The 25585-nt window shown below is 40.2% G+C and overlaps 1 protein-coding gene across 1 annotated transcript in view; it reads left to right on the forward strand.

Moving 5' to 3' along the window:
- WDR19 (WD repeat domain 19) overlaps window positions 1-25585 on the forward strand; it is a 77147-nt gene that overhangs the window by 17599 nt on the left and 33963 nt on the right. The window contains exons 7-19 of the mRNA XM_066386168.1: window positions 3119-3199; window positions 4455-4567; window positions 4847-5020; window positions 6616-6686; window positions 7167-7339; window positions 7421-7535; window positions 10423-10529; window positions 11275-11397; window positions 15494-15643; window positions 21150-21297; window positions 21418-21622; window positions 24060-24219; window positions 24401-24511. Coding sequence (XP_066242265.1) covers window positions 3119-3199; window positions 4455-4567; window positions 4847-5020; window positions 6616-6686; window positions 7167-7339; window positions 7421-7535; window positions 10423-10529; window positions 11275-11397; window positions 15494-15643; window positions 21150-21297; window positions 21418-21622; window positions 24060-24219; window positions 24401-24511 — 1731 coding nt within the window. The remainder of the gene's footprint in view (window positions 1-3118; window positions 3200-4454; window positions 4568-4846; window positions 5021-6615; window positions 6687-7166; window positions 7340-7420; window positions 7536-10422; window positions 10530-11274; window positions 11398-15493; window positions 15644-21149; window positions 21298-21417; window positions 21623-24059; window positions 24220-24400; window positions 24512-25585) is intronic.

The following is a 25585-nucleotide window of genomic DNA, read 5'->3' on the forward strand; positions in this document are numbered from 1 at the left end:
AACCTGCCTCATTTTCCTGCCACTTGGATCTCTTCATAACAGTGCCTTACATACCTGCTGGAGAGACAGCGCTAGCAGGCGTTTAGGGCTTATGCCACAATCTCTTCATGAATAACCTGATTTCAAAATCATTTTTGCCATATTCTGTTCCCTAGAAGTGAATCACAAGCTCCAGCCCCACACTCAAGGGTGCAGGGCATTAAACAAAGGCATGAAAACCAGAAGAAAAGAATCATTGTGGACCATCTCAGAGGCTCCTGCCGATAGACCCCTACTCTTGAGAAGACAAAACTAATTGTGATAAAACATACATGGTCCTATATGATTGCTGAATTTTTTGGTATACCTTACAAGTCCTACAGATTTGTGAGATGGAGGAGATCAGTGAAAGTTGTACTTGTGAATCTTTAAAGAGATAAGGTTATCTAAGTTAAGGTATAGGCTAAACTTTTGTAACAGAGAGACCCAAAATGACAAGGGCTCTAAGAATATGGTGATTTGGGTGTTTTCCCCCCTTTTTTTCATGTAACAGCGAGGCGTAGGCCAGTCATCTGTGTATCTCTGATTCGCAAGGTTGTAGAGTCCCAGTTCCTTCCATCTATTGCTCTGCCATTGTCTAGGGTATTTCACCCTCATCTGCATGGTTAAAACTAGCATATTCACACCCCGTCTGCATTTCCCAGGGAAGGGAGGAAGAAAAGAGAAGTGGAAGAAATTTGTAAAGGACCTGATCTGGAAGATGCATTTTATTTCCATTAATATCATATGACTAAACATTAGTCATCTGGTCACCTAACTGCTGCCAGGGAAGCTGCCAATTTAGTCCACCTGTGTGACTATGTGTCCGCTATCACTTGTTTGAGTGAGTACCAGAAGACATTTAGCAGTGCGTGTTTTTTAACCCAAGAAGAACAGTGTGAACAAGCTTATTTATGGTTTGTTCAAAATTAGCTTGGCTGAAGGTATGGGCTTTGATTGAGAATTTACAGAAAATAAGGCTGACGAAGAAAGTTGATTCTGTACTTGTAAAGTTTTGAAAGTTAGTCTGAAGTAAGTAACTCAGTCATATTGGGTAGAACCATTGCATCATTAAAGTGGTTCTTAAGGAAGATTAATCTGACATTAGTGTAAAAATATTTGCTAAAAAACTTTGTAATTTGATTATTTTATTTTGGGGCTAATTAGAATAGTAGATACATAGTGCAAATGCTGAGCTCCTCACCCTGGTGTCCAGCTTAGACACCATCAATGGACACATTTTTTTTCCTCACTGAATCAAGATATGGCCTTACAATATTTTCCCACATAACATCCCAGGAAGCCACTGCCATTTAGCCATTATTTACATATAAGTATTTCTTGTTTCTGATTGCTAAGAAGTATGCTTCCCAAATTAGACATACTACTTACTTAAGTTGTCATGTGATAAGCAAAACATACATTAAAAGTATTGCTTTATTTGGTATGGTCTCTGAATGACTGACTTTTGACTGTTCTCCAGATCACTCCTGTGTTACCTGTGTGGATTTATTTTTATTTATCCTGCTGAGGACTGTCTTGCTTCCCGAATCTGAAGATTGCTGTCTTTCATCAACTCTGGAAGATTCTCAGTCATTATCTCTTTGAATATGACCCTTTGTCCTTTCTATTCTGTCCTTCTGGAGTTTCTGTTAGACATATCTCTTAATTTCTCATTCATAGTTCTTTTTTGGTCATTCTATATAATCAAGATAATTTCCTCCAATCAGCTCACTTACTTTTCAAATTTGTCTGATCTTCTATCTATATGAGTTTTTATTTTGATGACTCTCTACTTTATTTTAAGTGAGAAGAGGGGAGATAGTGAGACAGACTCCCACATACACCCAACCAGGATCCACCCAGGAACCCCCAGCTGGGGCTGATGCTCAAATCAACCAAGCTATGCTCAGCACCTAAGGCCAATGCCTGGACCAACTGAGCTATTCTAAGCACCTGGGACCAATGTTCAAACCAGTTGAGCTAGTGGCTATGGGAGGGGAAGAGAGAAAGATGGGGTAGAGAGAGGAAAGAGAGCAGATGGTTACTTTTCTTGTATGTCCTGACTGGGAATTGAACCCAGACGTCCACATGCAGGATTAGTGTTTTATCCACTGAGCCAGCTGGCCAGGGCCAACTCTATACTTTTTATTTTTGGAAAATACTTTGTAGTTCTTGTAAAAATTTGTCAGAATTTTTGTTGTCTTATACTTATGTATCCTTTTTATGTCTTGAGTCATTTTTTAAGTATGGTTTCTCTCTTTTTCTCTCTCTCTCTTTCTGATAATTCTGTTAATTTTTGATCTGCTAACTTTTGTTCTTGATGCAGTTTCTTTGTGAATTTTCTCATTTTGAATTGTGAGCTCATAATATTCAACAGGGCTTATCTGTGGAAAACTTTTGCAGCATTGGAAGAGGCTTTGGATTTGTTTTTGCCAAATGCTACAGGAGTTTCTAGACCAAAGTATAAATTTGAATCTCAGACATAATGAGGATAGAAGTAAAGCTTTTGATTTGAAAAGAACTTTTTTAACATTTTCTGACCCAAAGCTCAGCCCAAGGCAAATGGGCTTTCTTATTGTCTTCTTTCTTTTTTTTTTTTAAGATTTTGTTTATTGATTTTACAGAGAGAGGAAGAGGGGAACGAGAAAGATCAATTCATAGTTGCTTCACTCTAGCTGTTCATTGATTGCTTGTCATATGTGCCTTGATAAGGCAAGCCCAGGGATTTGAACCAGTGACCTCAGCATTCCAGGTTGGCACTTTGTCCACTGCGCCACCACAGGTCAGGTCCTGTTGTTTCCTTTGACCACTTCCTTTGGATAGCTGCAGCATCAGTTTCTACACACACTTTGGCTTTCAGTTCGATCTTCACTTATGGTCCCTGGGACTTTTCCTTACCTTCTTTCAGGCCTATCTATACATTTAATGAGATTGCTGTTCTGTTTCATCCAGGATTTCTAGATAATTGTAGCAGTGGAAATTTTAGATTATTAGTCCAGTATTTATATAACAGAAATTAAAACAAGGCACCTATTTTATGATTATTCAGTGACCCTGAGTGTTGGGTCTATGCGTAGTGCTGTTCTTCCCCCTGCAGATACAACTGCAGTCGGAGCCCAGCAACATGCAGTGCTCCGGAATGAAGACCAGTGACCGAACCTCTGCCGCCGGGAACACAGTAAGAATTCTAAATCAGATTCATGCCCAAATTTTAAAAATACTTTTGTAGAATACACTCTCTCCTTTTCTAGGGTGGCTCATAATCTATAGTGATAAATAAGTTATGGTCTGTTATTTATTAAAACAATGTAGACCCTATTCTCCGAGGTCTGAAAGTTGTTTTGCTGCTGCTGGTTACCTGGTTACAGCAAATGAAAATGTCTTCCTTTTATGATTGGTGTTCCTCCTCTCGCTCTGTGGTAGAAAAAAGAGTGAAAGAGTGGGGGACCTTTATAAACAGACGTATTGACTTCTACATGACTTTTTATTTTCACTATCAGATGTGACTCGAGTTTTGGAAATTGTAGTTGCTTTTTTTTTTTTCTTTAATGCCTTAGTTGCATTTCCCTGCCACATTTTACCATTCTGAAATCCAGACAGTTTTTATAATATACCTATACTTAAATGAAGTAATGTTTCTAGTTCTTAAAAATCTGTTGTTTAATTGGTAGTGACTTACAATTGATAACATTGTAGAATCAAGGAAATATATCAAAGTGTTTCTCTTTTTACATATATTAATCATCCTTAATGAGCCCAATTAAGTAATACATTCTTTTTTCTCCCCAACATAATTGCACCCTCCTCTGAGAATTATAGTTAAGAATTGACTTGTGTGAGTAACAGAGAGACACTATCTGGCTGCATTGACCAATGACCTATAGGTGATGGAAAGAGTGATGGTATAAAAAGCCAGGCTAGAATATCCACATGAATATTGATTGACCTGTCATCCCAGATGCCTCAAAATGAGAATGACCTTTAAGGAGGGAAGACTCTACATTCCAAATATGAGTTCAATTTCAATGGAACTATATTAGACTTACAGTCCTATACTACTACATGGTTTTCTAATGAGAGATATAGAGAATTTTTAAAAATTACTACACCTAGCTATTTTAGTATACTTCAAAGGATATATTAGATCTGTGTAAAAGCAAGGATTCTTCCCAGACCATATATTAGTAAAATGTATTTTTTAGTTACATTGTTTTCTTACTAATTATAACATTTAAGACAGCGGTTCTCAACCTGTGTGTTTTGGTCGTTCGACCCCCGCCGAGGTCGCGACCCACAGGTTGAGAACCACTGATTTAAGACATCTAAATTTGGCTTGTTTTCTTGAATTTGGTTCAACTCTTTGAATTTGCTTTTCGGTCTTTTCATGAACTACTGAGTCACTTATTTCACAACCTCTTGATCTTTTCTGGCAGATAAGTATGGTGATTGGCAAGAAAGTTTTGCATCTTTTAAATCTGAATGATCCAGGAAGTTCAACTGATATACAATTTAAACATAACCATGGCAACATTGTCTCCTATAATTGGTATGTACAAAAGGCTCATTACGAAAGATATCAGTGTTTTTCCCTTACTAATTAAATTTAAATTTTACCTGTATCATTTTCACTTATATACACAATATTTTCTGGATTACTCACTATGATTTAATATGTGAAACTACCCAGCATATATTATCTGGCACATAAACCCTTAATAAAGTATATTCTCTGATTCTTTCATTTTAAGGTACTTGCTTATGTGTACTGTATTTCTAACGATAGTTCATCTTCCTTTCTACTATATTATTCCCTTTGTTGCTATAGGTATGGTGATGGCTACATCATGGTTGGTTTTTCACGTGGAACTATTATAGTCATTTCTACTCATATTCAAGAGATTGGTCAAGAGGTGTTTCAATTTCATGATCATAAAGATAGTCTAACCAGTATCGCAATATCACAGACAATTAACAAAGCTGCTATATGTGGTGATAACTGGTAAGTTACATTCACAGTTCCCAGGAAAACTTATATAAGCAATATTCAAGAAATTCAGTAAGACTTTAGTAGCCATAATGAACCTGTCAATACTTTCTTGCACTCTTAGAACACGTTTGCAATGGAAATTTCTAACATCCCTTTACTTCTGCCTTAAATACTCATGGCAAAACCTAAAATACTAAATGTATACTAAATATAAAACCTAAAATGGAGTATGCTTGAAAATCAATATTAAAAATAAAAATTTTAAGGCAATTCTGGGTAACATGAAATGAACATACCCCACCCCATCTCTTTCACTGAATATGGATCTAAATCCTGGACAGAATGCATGGAACAGCTATTTAAGGACTCTGAAAAGTAAATAGTAGCAAGCAGATTGACGAAGAATACCAGAATTTGAAGTACATCTGAATCAGTGGTGAGTTTCCCATGTGTCTCCCAGTTTCTGGATTCAGTGGAGCCTGAAATCCAGAAGTGGGCTCCTGAGCATAGACAGGAGCTCTGAGAGCAGCTTTCTACTTCTGGCTCACGTTGCCGGAAAATATCCATCAGTAATAAAGGAGAAGTAAAAACATTTTCTCAGATGAAGGGAAATGAGAATTTATTGTTAGCAATCTAGCTCAAGAAGACTTGCTAAAGAAAGTTCTCCAGCTAGAAGAGAACACAGAGCAGAAGGAAATTTGGGTCCTGACCTGTGGTGGCGCAGTGGATAGAGCTTCATCCTGGAAATGCTGAGGTCGCTGGTTTGAAACCCTGGGCTTGCCTGGTCAAGGCACATATGGGAGTTGATGCTTCCTGTTCCTCCCCCCCTTCTCTCTCTCTCTCTCTCTTTCTCTCTCTCTTCTCTCTCTGAAATGAATAAATAAAGTCTAAAAAAAAAGTTTGGGGACAAGCATAAAGGAAGAACCGGAAACCTGTATAATTTTGTTAACCAGTGTCACCCCAATAAATTCAATTTAAAAAAAAGAACAGTAGAAATGGAAACTAGCCTGGTAAACATAAATGGCCTGTTTTTAAATTTTGAGCTCTTTCATGTATTTGTGGCTCCTGATAGCAAGAATTATTGTCTGACAGTGTGTTCATTGCATGAAATGCAATACATAAAACTACAATATAAAGGAAAGAGAATAAAGTTCTTATATGTGATAAGATTTCTGTATTCTGCTTGAAGTGATCTCAATATGATTATAAATAGACTATATTAAATAGAGAAATTAAATAATGTATAGCTCTTTTTTTTTTTTTTTTTTTTTTTTGAGAGGAGGTAAGATGGACTCCCACAAGCACCCCAACTGGATCCACCAGGCAACTCTCAGTTGGAGTTGATGTTTGAATCAACCAAACTATCCTCAGCACCTAAGACCAATGCTCAGACCAGTTAAGCCACTGGCTGCAAAAAGAGGAGAGTGAGGAGAAAAGAAGCAGATGGTCACTTCTCATGTGTGCTCTGACCAAGGATTGAACACAGGACGTCCACACGCTGGGCCGATGCTCTACCACTGAGCCAACCAGCCAGGGCCTAATATAGAGCTTGTAATTGTGAACAGAAACAGTTTTACTTAGACCTCATGTTTAAATTTTTTTTTCAGCATTAAAATCCATGACTTGACTGAATTAAAAGACACGTATGCTATAATCAACCTGGATGATGAAGTTAAAGGTACTGAAAGCAGATTGACATCATTTCAATTACAGAGTAGTGTGTTTGTTATTGTATGACTTGCATTCATTGTAGGAGGATTACAATTAGTACCCTTCACTACAGTTAAAATACTCTCCTTATTTTAGTAACTCTTAAAATAGTCTCATTTTAGTAACTATGTTGAGTCATACTCATTGACTAGAAGGATATAAGTCCACTTTGATCCAAAGATTTACAGTGACTTTGATCCCAATTCGGATTGTAAAATGGAGATTCTAATGTACTTTCCCTTTAAGCCAGTATGCTGAATGAATTAGTGCTCATGTTCTTATGTCAACCCATGGTGAATTTTCTAGACTAAATAAAGACTTTTTAAACTTTTAAAGAAAACATTTGGAGATTTTTATGCCTCACATTTCTTAAGTGAAAATATTTACTTGTTTGCCTGTAGCAGTATATTCGTTTTTTAATAATCTTTTGTTTTATCAATTATTTCAGGGTTGGGTACCTTGTCCTGGACAGATGACGGCCAGTTGCTGGCATTGTCTACCCAAAGGGGCTCGCTCCATGTTTTCCTGACCAAGCTTCCCATACTTGGGGATGCCTGCAGCACAAGGATTGCATATCTCACCTCCCTCCTTGAAGTCACTGTGGCCAACCCCGTTGAAGGGGTATGAATGGTGTTATTTATTTTATTAATAAAACAAAACCATTTTAGCAGTTAATTTACTATTTACTTTTCTATGTTATAGGAACCACCAATCACAGTTTCTGTTGATGTGGAACCTAACTTTGTAGCAGTAGGACTTCACCATCTGGCTGTAGGAATGAATAATCGAGCTTGGTTTTATGTCCTTGGAGAGAATGGCAAGTCTAAATCCAGTTGTTTTCTTATCTAACATATCATTTCTGATCTTACTTGGAAAGCACTTGTTATCAAATTCTGAGTCATGAGCCCTATACTTCAAAAGTCCAAAAGTCAAAATGTCAGTTTGGTGTAAGGAAAGGTTTATTGATCAAGAAGGCACCGGCCCAGGCCGGTTGGCTCAGCAGTACAGCGTTGGCCCGGTGTGTGGAGATCCCGGGTTTGATTCTCGGTGAGAGCACACAGGAGAAGCGCCCATCTGCTTCCTCCGTCCTCTCTCTCCCCTCCAACCGCCAAGGCTCCATTGGAGCAAAGTTAGCCTGGGCACTGAGGATGGCTCCATGGCCTCCGCCTCCGGCACTAGAATGGCTCTGACCGCAATGGAGCAGCACCCCAGATGGGCAGAGCAACGCCCCAGATGGGCATGCCGGGTGGATCCTGGTCGGGTGCATGCGGGAGTCTGTCTGGGTGCCTCCCCACTTCTGGCTTTGGAAAAATACCCCCCCCCAAATAAATAAATAAACACCAACCCAGATGATGAGAGATTTATCAATGCCTCAGCTCTGTCTTGCCTGCTGGACTAGATTAAGGAGTTTTAAGCTGGAAAAAGGGAGTAGGAGGGAAAGTTAGGGTAAATTCCTTAGGTCTCTGGTCTCTTGATAAGGTCTCAAGGAGTAGATTCTAAGACACTATCAGAAGGTCACATGCATTAAGGTTAGTCTTGAATCTCCATTGTTTTTGGTAAAGTAAGCTTGTAAATTTTTGTCCTGTGACCATTCCTTTCTATGAAGGATCATAAACATGGAGTTGAGATGTTACCTATAGTTTTCCCAAAACCCTTGTTTAACCAGTAGGATAACAAGTTATTGACCCAGGAACCAGTCACAGTTTCCTGGAATCCCACAATTTAAACCTTAAGCAATTTATGACTACAAGGAAATGGGTCAGTTAACATAGCTTTGTTAGGGGCAAAGCAGATCTAACCTGTGGAGATGAGCAGAGAGCCTGGCTTGTGGGGTATGCTTGCACACCAAAATTTTCTTTAAGGACTACGTCTTTCATTCTTTTTTTCTTCAGACATCTCTTAGTTTAAAAGATTTTTTGAATCCTCTATAATTTTTAGAAAGGTTTTATTCTTTACCTTTGTAGTAAAGACAATATGGTATAGGAGGCAGAGAATGACCGTTAGAATTTGGCCCTGAATTCAAATCCCCTTCTGCCTCTTTTAGCTAGATGACTTTTTTTTTTTTTTTGTATTTTTCTGAAGCTGGAAATGGGAGAGACAGTCAGACAGACTCCCGCATGCGCCCGACCGGGATCCACCCGGCACGCCCACCAGGGGCGATGCTCTGCCCACCAGGGGGCGATGCTCTGCCCCTCCAGGGCGTCGCTCTGTTGTGACCAGAGCCACTCTAGCGCCTGGGGCAGAGGCCAAGGAGCCATCCCCAGCACCCGGGCCATCTTTGCTCCAATGGAGCCTCGGCTGCGGGAGGGGAAGAGAGAGACAGAGAGGAAGGAGAGGGGGAGAGGTGGAGAAGCAGATGGGCGCTTCTCCTGTGTGCCCTGGTCGGGAATCGAACCCGGGACTTCTGCACGCCAGGCCGATGCTCTACCACTGAGCCAACCGGCCAGGGCCTTAGCTAGATGACTTTAGACAAATTCTTTACTCCCCTGTTGGGCGGATAAAATATATTATGCTCACTTTGTTAAAGATGGCACTGCCCACATAGAAGCTGTCGCCCAAGTGATATTAATGTGTGTTGGGGGCAGGCTGTGGGCAGGCAGAATCTTTGTAGCCTGGGGCTTGGTTTTAGGATTAAGCCTTTCCCACCTGTTTTGATGTGGGGTGGTACAATCCCATCATGCCCCAGATAAGTGACTTTGTATTAGAAACTTCCCTATTTTGTATATTGGATTAAAGGTTATGAATCTACACTATAAAATGGGGACAGAACGGGAGCTTGCTCTCTTAGTTCCTGAGATTAGCATTAGATAGGAGAGAGCAGAGAGGAGAGCAGAGAAAGGCCATGTGGAGGAGGCCAGGAGAGGCAGCCAAGATGGCGGAGTGTTGAGTGAGAAGCCAGTTAGTGCAGAGTTTGTGCAGAGAGAAGGAAGGAGATGGGGAACAGAGGTGAATAAGTCTGGTGAGCTAGAAACCTTTGATTCTAGGAAACTCGGATAAGTCAGTAGCTTTGTGAGCACTGAATGTGAGTGGGTTTTGGAGCCCAGTGTGTTTTTACTTGCCCGCCGGGTGCAAGCTAGGATTAAAGATGAAGGCTCATCAGTTTTTGGCTCCATTGTTTCTTTACCGACTGTCCGAATCCAATGCGAATCTGCACGGGCCGGGCTTCTTTGATAGTGGCAGCCGTGGCCACTGGCTTCACATCCCCTGACCTTTGGATTACTAATCTGGAAAGTAAGGATTCTTCAACATGTAAGAGGTCATGTGGAAAATGAAATAAATTGTGTGATCTACTTTTGCACAATGACTTTCTTAAGTGCTCCTTGGGCTGGTAGGTACTTAATAAAAGCCAGTTCCCTTCCTGATTGAATAATGACCATTAGCATCTGAATGGATCCTTGCTTTTTCTTCCCCTTCCCCCACTGCAGGTCATTGAGCGTGCCTGAGAATTATTCTCAAATAAAGTACACCATTAAGTTTATTGTCATGCCGCTAAGGTTTAATATTTGGTGGTTTTGTGTGTGATTTTATTTACCTAGTAATTTGTTTCATAAAAACCATTATGGAATGCCTGAAGGCAGGCTTATATGGCAACTAAGATTTTCTTTAGGATGGCTATATTTTAGGTTCAGGATAACCTTGCAAAGGTTAATATTTAAAATGATTTGAAAATTTTTATTCATATGTTAATGTTTTTATTTCAACAGGTGTTAAAAAATTGAAAGATGTGGAATATCTAGGGACAGTAGCCAGTGTTTGCCTTCATTCAGACTATGCTGCTGCGCTTTTTGAAAACAAAGTCCAGTTACACTTGGTAAGTATCATTTTGATGTCCTGGAGGCCTGCTTAGTTAACTAGGCGATGATAATGAACAGCCCAATGCCTTATCATTAAGAACTGTGGTCAGGAAGCAACCATGTGCAGACTAGCTAGAAAGCCAGCTGTGGATAAAGGATTAACAGAAATCTTGACCCTTTTGCATGAGATGTTCAATTAGTTTTCTATCTCTGTTCCCAAGAACCTGGTACTTTATTAACTGGGTTTCTTACAACACTGCATATGGTAAAAATGACCCTGTTGGTAACTGTATCTAGAAATCATAAATGAACTATAGAAACTGAGGGAAATGCCATCCATCTGGGCTTCCTGGAATGCACTGATTCATATATTTTTAGGCATATCGCTTGTGAGGATCCTTGAGACTGTGCCTCTTGAGTTGTTCAAAAGATATTGGCCCTGGAATATGGATCTTCTAAACCAAGGCATCTTCCTCATCTATTTCTTGGCTCTGTGCTTCCAGAAGCCAAAGAGATTAGCCTCTGGATAACTTCAGAGCCTATAAAGACTATTCCCACTAAAGAGAGATAGAGAGATATTGAATGCTACCCTGCTTACAAGCTGTGATTTCTATTTGATATCTGTTTGGGTAAACTGTTTGTGGTAGTCTGGTGAGTCTGATGTTTAATTGAATTTAAGAAAAAGAATCCCCCTCCCCCTTAGATCTTGCAGACCAGGTTTACTCAAGTAAATCAGTGACCAACTATTTTTCTTGGTTTTAGATAGAAAGTGAACTCTTGGATGCTCAAGAAGAACGTGAGACTCGACTTTTCCCAGCCATGGACGATAAGTGCCGTATTCTGTGTCATGCCCTAACTGGAGATTTCCTCATCTATGGCACAGATGTACGTCTTATCTTCTTTAATACAGAACAGAGGGCAATTTCTAATTTTTACTTTGTAATATAATATACTGCTCACAAAAATTAGGGGATATTTCAAAATGAATATGAAGTGATAAAATATCCTCTAATTTTTGTGAGCAGTGTATATTTATTAAGTGTATATAAATATAAAAATATAGAACTATTATAAACATAAATAAATGTATGTAGAGCACATAGGTGGCATGATTTGATATTATTGAGTATTTTTGTGATTATAAGCTGGCCCCGGCTGGTTGGCTCAGTGGTAGAGCATTGGCCTGGTGTGTGAATGTCCTGGGTTCATTCACACGGGAGTAGCAACCACATGCTTTTCTATACCTACACCTACCTCTCCCCCTTCTCTCTCTTTCTCTTCCCTCCTGCAGTCATGGCCCAATTGAGTGAGTTGTTTCTGGCCACTGAGGATGGCTCCATGGCCTTGCAACACGCACTTAAAAAATAGCTTGGTTGCCTGACTAGGCAGCTGTACAATGGATAGAGCATCAGACTGGGATGCAGAGGGTCCTGGTTCGAAACCCCAGGTCACCAGCTTGAACACGGGCTCATTCGGTTTGAGTGCAGGCTCACCAGCTTTGAGTGCAGGGTCACTGGCTTGAACATGGTGTCACTGGCTTGAGCGTGGGATCATAGACATGACACCATGGTCACTGGCTTGAGCCCAAAGGTAGCTGACTTGAAGCCAAAGGTCACTGGCTTGGGCCCAAGGTCACTGACTTGAGCAAGGGGTCAGTTGCTCTGCTATAGCCCTCCATCAAAGCACATATGAGAACGCAATCAATGAATAACTAAGGTGCCACAACAAAGAATTGATGCTTCTCATCTCTCTCCCTTCCTGTCTGTTCGCCCCTATCTGTTCCTCTCTCTCTCTGTCTCTGTCACAAAAAAATAATAATAACTTGGTTGCTGGGTAACAGAGCAATGGACAGAGGATCCCCAGTAGGGGGCTTGCCAGTCAGGGCACATGCGGGAGTCTCTCTTCCTCTTCTCCTCTCACTTAATAAATTAAAAAAAAAACACAAAAATCAGAATAATATATGTCCCCTTATCTGCTCCTAACTTTAGTGCTATTGTTATTATACATTTTCTTTTTACAGATGTTCTAAACACCTAATACATTAATACTAATCAGTTATCTTTTAAAGAGATTTAAATAACAAATATTTTATGTATTTTTCCATCTAGTTACCATTAATTCTGTTGTGTAGATCTGTAGTTCTATCTGGTATCATTTTCCTTCTGCTAAAGAAGTTTATTATTATTATTTTTTTTTCTCTTCTTTTTTTTTTTTTAAAGGTGTTTTTTATTATTATTATTATTATTATTTATTCATTTTGGAGGAGAGAGAGAGAGAGAGAGAGAGAGTGCGCACACGCGCGAAGTGGGGGAGGAGCAGGAAGCTTCAACTCCCATATGTGCCTTGACCAGGCAAGCCCAGGGTTTTGAACCGGCAACCTCAGCATTCCAGGTCGAGGCTTTATCCACTGCGCCACCACAGGTCAGGCCAAGGAGTTTATTATTATTTATCATGCAGGTGATGAATTTTTTAGCTTTTGTGCCTGAAAATCTCTTTATTTCATCTTCATTTTTGAAAGATATTTTTGCTAGGTAGAGAATTCTAGGTTGAAAGGTTTTTTATTTCAGTATTAAAAATGTTGCTCCAGAGAGAAACCTATCATTCTTATCTTTGTTCCTATGTGTGTAATATCTTTTCTCTTTAGCTGCTTTTAAGATTATCTTGTCACTGGTTTTGAGCAATTCGATTTGTGTGTCTTGATGTAGTTTACTTCATGTTTCTTGTGTTTGGAGTTGTTGAGCTTCTTTAATCCAAGGAATGTGGTTTTAATCACATTTGGAACATTTTTAACCATTATTTCTTCAAATATTTTTTCTCTTTTTTCCTCCCCAATTTCAAAAACTCTAATTACATGAATATTATGCCCCTTTAAGTTATCCCACAGTTGATGCTCTTTAAATATTTTGGACTATTACAAATGAAGCTTCTATAAACATTCATATATAGGTTTTTATGTAAACATGTTTTCATTTCTTTGTAATAAATGCCCAGGAGTAGATGGGAAGTTCATACCAACTATGATGGCTGTAAACAAAAAGGCAGATTATAACCAGTGTTGGTGAAGATGCAGGGGAACTCGAACTTCTATACACGGCTGGTGGGAGTGTAAAATGGTGCAGCTGCTGAGGAACAGTGTCGAGGCCTTCAAACACTTAACCTTAGAGCAGGGGTCCCCAAACTTTTTACATAGGGGGCCAGTTCTCTGTCCCTCAGACCGTTGGAGGGCCGGAGTATAAAAAAAACTATGAACAAATCCCTATGCACACTGCACATATCATAATTTTAAGTAAAAAACCAAAATGGGAACAAATACAATATTTAAAATAAAGAACAAGTACATTTAAATCAACAAACTGACCAGTATTTCAATGGGAACTATGCTCCTCTCACTGACCACCAATGAAACAGGTGCCCCTTCTAGAAGTGCGGTGGGGGCCGGATAAATGGCCTCAGGGGGCCGCATGTGGCCCGCGGGCCGTAGTTTGGGGACCCCTTCCTTAGAGTTACCATATGATCAGAAATTCCACTTCTAGGTATACCCAAGAGAAATGAAAACATATGTCCACATAAAAACTTGTACACCAGTATTTATAGCAATATTACTTATAATAGCCAAAAGGTGGCAACAGCCCAAAAGTTCATCAGTTGTTGAATGGATAAACAACAAATGGTATATCTATACAATGGAATATCATTTGACAATAAAAAGGAATTATATACTGACGCATATTACAATATAGATGAACCTTGAAAACATTATGCTAAGTGAAAGAAGGCAGTCACGAAAGACCACATGTGCATGATTCCATTTATGTAAAATGTCCATTATAGGCAAATCTATAGAGACAAACCAGGAAGATTGGGTAAAATGGGGTATGACTACTAAATGGGGATTCTTTTTTGAGATGATAAAATGTTTTAAAACTGTCATCAAGTTTTGTACAACTCTGTGAATATACTAAAATTTAGGGAGTTGTACATTTTAAGTGGGTGATTTTACATGGTATGTGAGCTATTCCCAATGGGCTATTACTAAAAAATAAAAGTGAAGGCAACTTAAAAACAGGAAAAGTACAAGGGATACCTATGTAGGTTTATTTCTGGTTTTTCTGTTCTATTCCAGTGATCTGTCTATTCCTCCACCAGTAGTACACAGTCTTCTTTACTGTAGTTATTTAAAAAAAAAAGTCTTGAAATCAAATTATTTTTCCATTTATTTTTTAAATTGTTTTATCTATTCTTCAATAGTTCCTTTGCCATTCCGTATGTATTTTAGAATAATCTTGTCTGTATCTACAAAAAATCATGTTGATAATTTTATGGAATCAAATTAGACCTGTATATCAGTTGGGGAGAATTAACATGTTTACTCTGATGCCCATTTATGAACACAGTATACCTACCTCCCCATTTATTTTGATCCTCTTTAACTGTTTCATCAGTGTTTTGTAGTTTTCAGCATATGAGTTCTGTGCACATTTTGCTAAATTTAGACCTAAATATTTTATTTTCTGAATAATTTTAAATGGTATTACATTTAAAGATTTTTGTTATGTACATGCTCATTGCCAGCAAATAGAAATACATTTGATTTTATCAGCTGGATTTCTTGTTTGATTTTATTTTAAACTTAATTTTCTAATTTGCCTTTTAATTAAGAACAAAAATATTTAAAAGGACATGATTTGAGAGTTACTCTTAAACTAAAAGTGTTTCCTTCAAGTGAAAAATCTGAAAATCAAGCTTTAATATCACTAAGAATATTAGAATTGATAGACTGTTGAATCACATGTACACTCTTATTTATTTTCTTCAGCCTGTATCTTGCAAATATAGTAAAAATTATTCTTAGATTCTTCCTTCATCAAAAAATATAGCGTTTTTGTCTCTGCAAATTAGGAAGTATGTTTAACATAAATACTGAAAGTATTTTCTTGACAACCTTTTATGTTCTTATGACTGGATTTTAATTTTTTTTTAGATTGGTGTCATTCAGTATTTCTGCATTGAAGACTGGCAATTCGTTAATAGTTACCGACATCCTGTCAGTGTGAAAAAGATTTTTCCAGACCCAAATGGGACCAGATTAGTTTTCATTGATGAAAAAAGTGATGGATTTGTCTACTGTCTAGTAAGTCTAGAAAAGTTTTGAATGCTTATTTTTAAAAACTGGCAACACATGAACAAAAGTGTTTTTAAAATATATTTTGTATAGACAATCCTTTTCTCATAAACAGAGCCAAGGATTATAGTTCTTTGTTACCATGTTTGTGATCCATTTTATGACTTTTCACATCAAGAAAACTTTTTCCATTTTTCTTCAATTTTTCATATTTTCAGCCCCAGAGAGATTTTTAGGGAAAAAACAGTGATTATGGCCCTGGCCTGTTGGCTCAGCGGTAGAGTGTCGGCCAGGCATGTGGATGTCCCAGGTCGATTCCTGATCAGGGCACACAGGAGAAGCAATCATGTGCTTCTCCATGCCTCCCCCTTCTCTCTCTCTCTCTGTTTATCTCTCTCTCTCTCTCTCTGTTTCTTTCTCTCTCTTTTCCCCTTCCACAGCCATGGCTCAAATAGTTCGAGCAGTTTGGCCCCAGGTGCTGAGGATGGCTCCATGTCCTCGCCTCAGGTGCTGAAATAGCTCTGTTCAGAGTAATAGAACAGCACCCTAGAGGGGCCGAGCATCGCCCCCTAGTGAGCTTGCCAGGTGGATCCCGGTTGGGAAACATGTGAGAGTCTGTCTCTCTGCCTCCCTGCCTCTCACTTAATAAAAAATTTAAAAAAAAAACAGTGATTATATTCTGTGCCACTTTTACCCTTGTTTACTGTACAATAGTATAGCATATCATGTGCATGACTTTTCTCTCCAGATATGCAATAAGCTTCAAAGGACTCGATGATACTCTGTCCTTCCCCCACCTCAATTGGTTTTGTTCACTTAAAGGTCCTGAATACAAGAAACGAGCTTTTGTATTAGATGATTATAAATAGGTAGACCCATTTTCAGTTACTCTCATTTTTACATATATTTAACTTTTTTTTTTTTTTGTATTTTTCTGAAGTTGGAAATGGGGAGGCAGTCAGACAGACTCCCACATGTGCCCGACCGGGATCCACCTGGCATGCCCACCAGGGGGCGATGCTCTGCCCATCTGGGTCATTGCTCTGTTGCAACCAGAGCCATTCTAGTGCCTGAGGCAAAGGCCACAGAGCCATCCTCAGTGCCTGGGCCAACTTTGCTCCAGTGGAGCCTCGGCTGCGGGAGGGGAAGAGAGAGACAGAGAGGAAGGAGAGGGGGAGGGGTGGAGAAGCAGATGGGCACTTCTCCTGTGTGCACTGGCTGGGAATCGAACCCGGGACTCCTGCACGCCAGGCCGACACTCTACCACTGAGCCAACCAGCCAGGGCCATATTTAACTTTTTTGAAAACAGATTTAGGATCCTGGCCAGTTGGCTCAGCCGTAGAGCATCAGCCGGGCATGTGGATGTCCCACATTTAATTCCCAGTCAGGGCACACAGGAGAAGCACCCATCTGCTTCACCACTCCCCCTCCCCTTCTACCCTGTCTCTCTCTTTTTCTCTCTCTTCCTCTTCCACAGCCATGGCTTGATTGGTTTGAGCACATTGGCCCTGAATGCTGAGGATGGCTCCATGGAGCTTCTACCTCAGGTGCTAAAAATAGTTTGGTTGCAAACATAGCCCTAGATGGGCAGAGCATCAGCCCAAGATGGGGGTTGCCAGTTGGATCCTGGTTGAGGTGCATATGAAAGTCTGTCTCTCCATCTTCCCTTCTCTTACTTGGCAAAGAAGAAAAAAATTTTAAAATTTTAAAAAGGAAATGTGTTTTTACATCATTTACTAGAAGTTTTTATTTATTTTTGATATCCAGTTAATGAATTAGTATGTTCTTAGCCCCACCATTAGGAACTATCCCCCAGGGGTCTGTTCTTCACCTTAGAGAAGACACATTTCCATGAAGACAGCTTTCCCCTCATTCTGCACTTTCCTAGATACTAAAACTTTTTCCTTCTCTTTCTCTCTCTTTCTCTCTCCCTGTATTCCCTTTCTTCCTTTTACCTTTCTCTTCCCTTCATTTTTTTCTTTTTCTTTTTTTTGACAAATACAGCAGGTTTCCTCAAGAGTGACTGGATCATTTTTGCATGATTTTTAATGCGCTAGTTCTTAGCATATTCCTCTTCCAATCACAAAACCAATGAGGAGAAATGACATTGATGTAACGATAGCCTTAAGATACCTCTGCAATAAGGAAACTCAATCTTGTACAGATTTTTTCCTGTACCAGGGCGCACGGAAGCTAGCTGCCTGCCTCCCAGTGCGGATTCCCCACAGGTGGGCACTGCTGCCTGCACAGGCTGCCCAGACGGTTGGGGAGAATCATGGATCTGACCAGGGCTAGTCAGAACTGGGTCTGACTGCTAGCAAAAGGGCAAAGAAAGACCTGCCTAGACCAGTTAATACATCTTTTTTTTACAGTTTTTCTTTTCTTGATAATTTCCGTTAAAGAGGCCAGTATGACCTCCCTCATAGAGTTAGAATGAGGTATCAGTCCGTTAATTTTTCCAAACATGTTATCAAGCACAGGGTAGCTAGTTAGCAGGTGTTAATTAAAGCCCCGCCCTCTTGACCACCCTTGAACCCCTCAAATCGAGAATTATCTCACTTGTTGGTGCTCATCCCCACTCCCTGGTCCAGTTCTAACCTGCAACTCGAATATTAAGACAAAACACCAGATAAAACAATCCACACAAAGAATGACTCCATGACAGTGTAGATTCTCCTCACCTGACATGTAGGCAGGTGTTTGCTTTTATTCAATGAAGACTTCTTAAGTAGGTTAGAATTTTTTAAGTGGTTGGGCAAGATATCAGAGGGGAGTGTTGTGCCCACAGGAGTAAATTCCTCTTTTAACTAATACTCAGTCTTTTCTATGAGTAAGACCAGCTTAGAAGGGAAGGGAAAGGAGGCCTCGGCCATGGCAGGAGGCCACACTGAGGCCCTTGGACTCTAGACCAGAGCCCTCCTTTGATTTTAATGCCCACCCTGTCATCATGTGCTAGGATTGCAGCTTAATTATCCACTCAACTTCAAATAATTTGAGAGAAGCATTGCTCCTGTGATATACATGTATGCAAACATGTAACTATTCAGACTAAAGTAGTATTCTTTAAAATTCTTCAACTTACTTGCAATTTCCCTTCATATGCATATTTACTTATTCAATTTATTTTTCCTCACTGTGTGGATAGTAAGGAAGTGACTCATGTTGTACGTTAGAATTGGGAGAGATGACTTTTTTCTTACATGTGCCCTAATAAAACAACCTATATAGCCCATCACTCTCTGTATGCCCATGAAGGATGACTTGTGATATATTCTAGAAAGTAGATAAACACACTGTGCTTGCAAGAGGCAGTAGAGTAGTTCAGTGCATGGACTTATAGACAAACAGACCTGAATTTAAGATGAGTAATAACAACAGTATTTCTGTGCTGAGTACTCTTTACATATATCAGAGATATCTTTCAATCCTAGCAGCCCCAGAAATAAATACTATTATTGCCATTTCACAGGTGAAGAAACTGAGGCATAGGAAAGATAAGTGACTTGTCCAAGGTCACACAGCTCGCAGATGTCATTATTGATATAAGCCCAGAGTGGCTTCCTCCAGAGCTCTCAATCTGATTGGAGTCCTAATTTCCCTACCTATCAAAGGAATTCAGTTCTAGCACCTATTTTGTAGGTTGCTGTATAAAAATTAAATTCACAATGCAAGTAAAGTGTTTAGTACATTGTCTGCCACATAATAAACACTCAACAAATGGTTACCCTTTAAAAGCAAAATTCTGCCACTAGTTTTTGGCACTGGTGTGCTCGTCCTTACAAACTGAAAGTCAGTATGCATAGTGGTTAGAAGCATAGACTAGAGCCACACTGCCTGGTTTGAATCCTAGCTCTTCAACTTATTAGCTGTGTGACTTAGGGCAAGTTTCTCTGTACCTCAGTTTCTTCATCTGCAAAGGACATGTTAACAGTGTCTGTTGTAGACTATGAGGGTAGAATTAAATGAGGTTACATACCGAAGTAATTAGCACAATACCTGGTAAGCAGCACTATGTAATGGAAATATAATTTGAACCACCTATATAACTTTTAATTTTCTACTAGCTGCATTTTTTTAAAAAGTAAAAAGGAACAGGTGGAGTTAATTTTAACAATATATTTAATTTAATCCAATAACATCAGTTCAGTATGTAACCAATACAAAAAATAATTGCTGAGCTATTTTACACTCTATTCTTGATACGAACTTCTTGAGACCAGTGCATAGTTTACACTTGCTCATTAATTTGGACTGGACGTATTTTAATACTCATACCCACCTGTAGATAGTAAGTAGCAGCTACTCTACTGGCCAGCACGACTCTACAGTATTATCATTTGCAGGAATTTAGTATTTCATCCTTATTTTTAAAGGAAGATAGATGAGGGAGAAAGCAGGCATTTCTCAGCCCCATGTTCAGCATATATATTAGCCTAGTGGCCTGAGTCCACAGGAATAGTTGGACTGATTTTTTAAATAGTTTATATTACCATAGCAGTACATTTTATGTTTGTTAGAGTGCATTGTAGAATTCTTTTGTTTGTTTATTTGTATTGTATTTTCCCGAAGTTAGAAGCAGGGAGGGAGTCAGACAGACTCCTGCATGCGGCCGACTGGGTTCTACCCGGCATGCCCACCAGGGGGCGATGCTCTGCCCATCTGGGATGCCTGAGGCAGAAGCCATAGAGCTGTCCTCAGTGCCCGGGCCTACTTTGCTCCCATGGAGCCTTGGCTGCAGGAGAGGAAGAGAGAGATAGAGAGGAAGGAGAGGGTGAAGGGTGGAGAAGCAGATGAGCACTTCTCCTGTGTGCCCTCGCTGGGAATCGAACCTGGGACTTCCACACACTGGGTTGATACTCTACCACTGAACCAACCGCCAGGGCGTATTGTAGAGTTTTTGAAATATAACATAGTCAGTGGAATTTATTAACATTTCAAATCATGTATGAATTAATTTCTGTTTGTTCTCTAGTTGTAGCATTTCTGTGCCCAGGATTGAGAAGTTTCTAACACGTGTTCATAGTTGAAGCTTCCATCATCCTGAGCAGCTTCCACTTTTTATTTCTTTTTTCTTTTTTTTTTTGTATTTTTCTAAAGTTGGACAGACTTCCGCATGCGCCGGACCAGGATCCACCTGGCACGCCCACCAGGGGGCGATGCTCTGCCCATCTGGGGCGTTGCTCTGTTGCAACCAGAGCCATTCCAGCGCCTGAGGCAGAGGCCACAGAGCCATCCTCAGCGCCCAGGCTGTGTGTCCCCGGCTTGTAGTTACTCTTGCAAAGGAACCCAATTTTAGGTAAAAGCCTTGACTTTCCATGCAATTGTAGTTGTGTTGTTTCTTTTTAAAGCCAGACCTAGTTTAGGAATAGGAAAAAAAGAAATGTTCCTTCCTGTTTGGCTGGAGTGTTGTTAGATTGAACACAGGCTGGTCAGCTGTGCTGCCGAGTCTCCTCCCACGGCAAGGGTGGTGATTCCTGTGCAGGCTGGGGCAAACCTTTCCATCCCATTTTGTAGGTCAACGATGCTACATGTGAGATTCCAGATTTCTCACCAACCATTAAGGGTGTTCTTTGGGAAAACTGGCCATTGGATAAAGGTGTCTTTATTGCTTACGATGATGATAAGGTGTACACTTATGTCTTTCACAAGGACACTATACAAGGTACTCAATCACTTTTTTGTACATTTGTTAATTTCCATTGCAATGAAATGAAAACATGCCTTTCTGATGTCTGTGCTGAGTATTATCTTTCAGCGTTAAGGTGTCTGTGTTATAATGTAGGCTCTAAGGTCATTTTGGCTGGTGGCACCAAAGTTCCCTTCTCCCATAAACCTTTGCTGTTATACAATGGAGATGTGACCTGCCAGACACAGAGTGGGAAAGTAAACATCATCTCCCTCAGCACTCACAGCTTTCTCGGCCGTCTCCAGGAGGTGGGGCCTGGTGGCCTAAGGTCAATGCTGACACAGACTTTAATGCTGAAAAGGTAGGCTTCTAAACACTTCTCGTGGAGCTTATTTGCTTTTGTGATTTTCAAGGTAGACTCCTATTAAAATGGATGGAGATAATAGCATTTACCTCGATTACTTCACAGGATTATTGTGAGGCTCAGATAAGAGAATGGACATGAGAATGGGTATGAATTCTAAAGAAGGTCATAGTGTAATATCAGTGCTTTATTAAAAAAACACACCTCAGAATTAAAAGGTTTTTGATCACCCAAATAGTGCAGTTGTTGTGAAATTCTAATAAACAGTTATTTCACCAGTATCTTAATTTCATAATAATGAAGTTTGATTTTGCCTTGCTTGAGATTTCCTCTTCCTGCTTTTTCCTCCTGTGTCTTAGGGCTGCTGTGAATTCCTTTGTGTTTCTGGTTCTTCTGACCATCTTTTGAGGAACATGTTGCTGTTCCTCAAAGAGCTTCCTTCTTCCCTTGGCGCACTAATTATTTTTCCTGCATGAATTTCCTCTACTTATGTGGCTTCAATACTGTCTATACGAGGCTGACTTCAAAATGTGCATCTTCAACTTAAACCTGTATTGACCATTGCCTACTCATCATAGTGTAGTTGAGAGTCCGTGAGCTGCTCGTACATGCCTGTTCAGAACAGCTCCCTGTCTTCCCCAACCCCATTTCCTCCCTCGTTCTAATCATACGTGCACATGTCCTAACACACATACCTGCGCGCACATACACCCCGCCCCGTATCCTTTTCTCCTTCTGTTTCCCCAGTCTTAAGTCAGGCTCTCATTTGGAATAATGTACTATAACGTAACTACTTACTGACTACTCTCTGCTGCTAGCCTCATAACAGTCTCACCTATTCTCCACACACTTTTGAAAATGTGAGTCTGGCCCTCTTACTCCCCTGCTGAAGATCTTTCAATGACTTCCCGTTGCCTGTGGGGAGAAATGCTTCTTGGGGAACTCAGCTTGACATGGTAGGCACTTGATGGTCTGATACCAGCCTCAGCTGTCCCCACTCCTCTGCTTCCCCTTTCTTCCACTGGCTGCCTGAAGTCAGTGTTTTTCAGGGTTCTTTGCCTTGGCACATGTTGCTCTCTCTTCCTGGAATGCCCTTCCCCTCTCTCTGTATGTAGTAATGCTTCATTCTTCACTATTTAGTGGTGTCTCTCCTACTCCAGGAAGCCTTCCCTGAAGCCCCCAACCACTGGCACTCTTTCTGATGAGTTGCCTCAGAGACAGGATACAATATCTATAGTGGTTTAGGGAACTTGATCATTCACCACTGTGTGACTTGGGTTAGTCTTTTAAGGCCTCGAATCCTCACTTTCCTCATCTATAAAGGAGAAATGATAACACATAGTGGGTAGGGTTGTCAGGGTAATCCAGTGAGAGAATGTATACAAAGTACTTAGCACAAAGACTCACATATTGTAAGCACTCAGTTACTTCTTTTATACTATGTTATAGTCATCTGTTTAGTTAGCTGTCTCTTCCACCTTCCCCAGTTACCACCCCTGAAGGACAATGACTGTGTTTGACCTTTGTATCCTAGTTCCAAATACAGTTCCTGGTGCATAATATGTGTTCAGTAAATGTGTGTTAGACGGGAAAATGCAGCAGTGAATAGATTGGTAGGTGTAATATATTCATTAATGTAAAGGCTCCACAAAAAACTTAATTGGCATTTATGGTCATATTTTAAACCAGAAGTCAACAAATTTTTTCTGTGATGGGCCAAATGGTCCGTATTTCACACTTTAAGGGCCATAGGGTCTCTGTCACAACAATTCAAGTCAGCTGTTGTAGCGCGTGAGCCCTGAGACAGTCCAGGACAAGCAGGCTGATGAGTTCTGCTCAGACTCTACTTTCAAGAACAGACAGCTGAGCCCTGGTCAGATAGCTCAGTTGGTTAGAACATCATCCCGAAGTGCAGAGGTTGCCCGTCTAGTCCTGGTCAGGACACAGACAGGAACAGATTGATGTTCCTGTCTCTCTCTCCCTTCCTCTACCTCTAAAATTAATAAAATAAACATTTAATAAAACAAACAAACAGGCAGCTGACTGGCTTTGGCTTGTGGGCCATAGTTTGCTGACCCCTGTCTTAAACATCCAAATTTATAAGAATAGAGTACTAATTTTATTAGACTTATGTGAGGAAAAAAATAATTTTCATCCATGTGTGAAGTAAACCAAAACAAAGTAGAATTAGTTGTTAATGGGGGAAGGTGGTTACCCAGAGTAGGTTTAGATTAATAATAAAAAATCAAGAAAAATTATCTGTATAAAAAAGGAAGAAAAATCTGTGTAATTTTTCATAACTTGGAAGTATGACAGACTAAGAAATGTTTCACAAAATGTATCTAGGATATAACATTAAATTATGTCTAATCTGAAAATTGCCTAGTAGGGGGCAAATAGAGCTCCCTGACTAACTTATGTATTCAAACTCTAGGTTTTCCCACGCTTGGGAACTCTGCAGGGTTCTGAATGACCACGCTGCCTGGGCTGAACTGGCCGGAGCGTGTCTGCACCACATGGAAGTGGAGTTTGCAATCCACGTTTACCGGACAATTAGAGATGTTGCCATGGTGATGTCCTTGGAAAAAATAAAGGTAAACAGCATCTGATGAGAATTCAGGTTAGGACTTAAATGGTATTTATTCATACATTTTAAATTTCTGTAATTTTACCTCACGAATAAACAGGTTAATTGATAGAACATTACCACTTGTTACTAAGCAAAGTTGTTTTTTAATTAAACCCTTGTATTCTCATTAAAACTTTTATTTGTAGGGAATAGAGGACTACAGTCTTTTGGCGGGACATCTTGCCATGTTTACTAATGACTTCAACCTGGCTCAGGACCTGTATCTCGCATCCGGCTGTCCCGTTGCTGCCCTGGAGGTATGGCGGCAGGTGGGGGGGGGGGGGCACAGACAGGTGAAGCGGTGTTTCACCTTCACACGGTTAACGGTTCTGCTGCCCTGGAGGTACGGCAGCAGGCGGGTGGGAGCACGGACAGGCGAAGCGGTGTTTCACCTTCACACAGTTAACGGTTCTGCTGCCCTGGAGGTACGGCAGCAGCCGGGTGGGAGCACGGACAGGCGAAGCGGTGTTTCACCTTCACACAGTTAATGGATCTGGGCACCAGGGACCACGGGCCCTGCTTCTCCCAGAACAGAGACCGCAGCTCTAAGAACCCCTGAGTACTCATTAACTTCACAACTGTTTTCCTTCTGCATCTTGTGGAGTCATAAAAGGCATGGTATAGTAACATTATAATTTAAAGTCCGAAGAGAACAGATTTTCTGACTTACAAAGATACATACAAATAAAAACAGCCCCGTTTATTGAGTGCTCCCCTGTGCCAGGTACTTCCATAAACACGTGACACATCGTAATTCATTGAACCCTCACAGTACTATTGTTTTCTCTGTTTGAAAAATGGGACACGTTTATCTTTATTTATTGTATGAAGTTCTCCTCTGTATTAAAAGGTGGGCTGAGGACTAGTGTACCGTCACTTGTTTCCCAGAGGTGAGCATGTCAGCGGAGGGCCTGGAGCAGAGTGAGCAGCCTCGTTCAAAGCCAGGAGAAGAGAGAAGTAGCTCTATGGAATAGTGATTAAGAATGTGGGCTTGGCTTCAGAGTCAGACAGTTCTGGGTTCAAGTTCCACCTCTGTGTAACCTTGAACAAGTTATTTCATCTTTCTGTGCCCAAGATCCCATTTTTTTGAAGTATGGATAACAATATCTAGGCCGTAGGGTTGTTGTGAAGACTTAAAGGTGAGGTGTGATCTTTGGAACTGTGCCTGATGAACAGAAAAGACAAAAGTGGCCACTGCTGTCTCCCCGTTATTCCTCATCAAACCAGCATTTCCGCAGATACAGAGAGGAGGTGTTTTGAAAACATTTTCAATTTATTTCATGATGTACCCTTTTTAAAGTGTTCTATGCAGATTTTCATTTTTAAATATT

This window comes from Saccopteryx leptura, chromosome 5 (genome assembly GCF_036850995.1).
Source record: "Saccopteryx leptura isolate mSacLep1 chromosome 5, mSacLep1_pri_phased_curated, whole genome shotgun sequence".
In the NCBI taxonomy this organism is placed as follows: domain Eukaryota; kingdom Metazoa; phylum Chordata; class Mammalia; order Chiroptera; family Emballonuridae; genus Saccopteryx; species Saccopteryx leptura.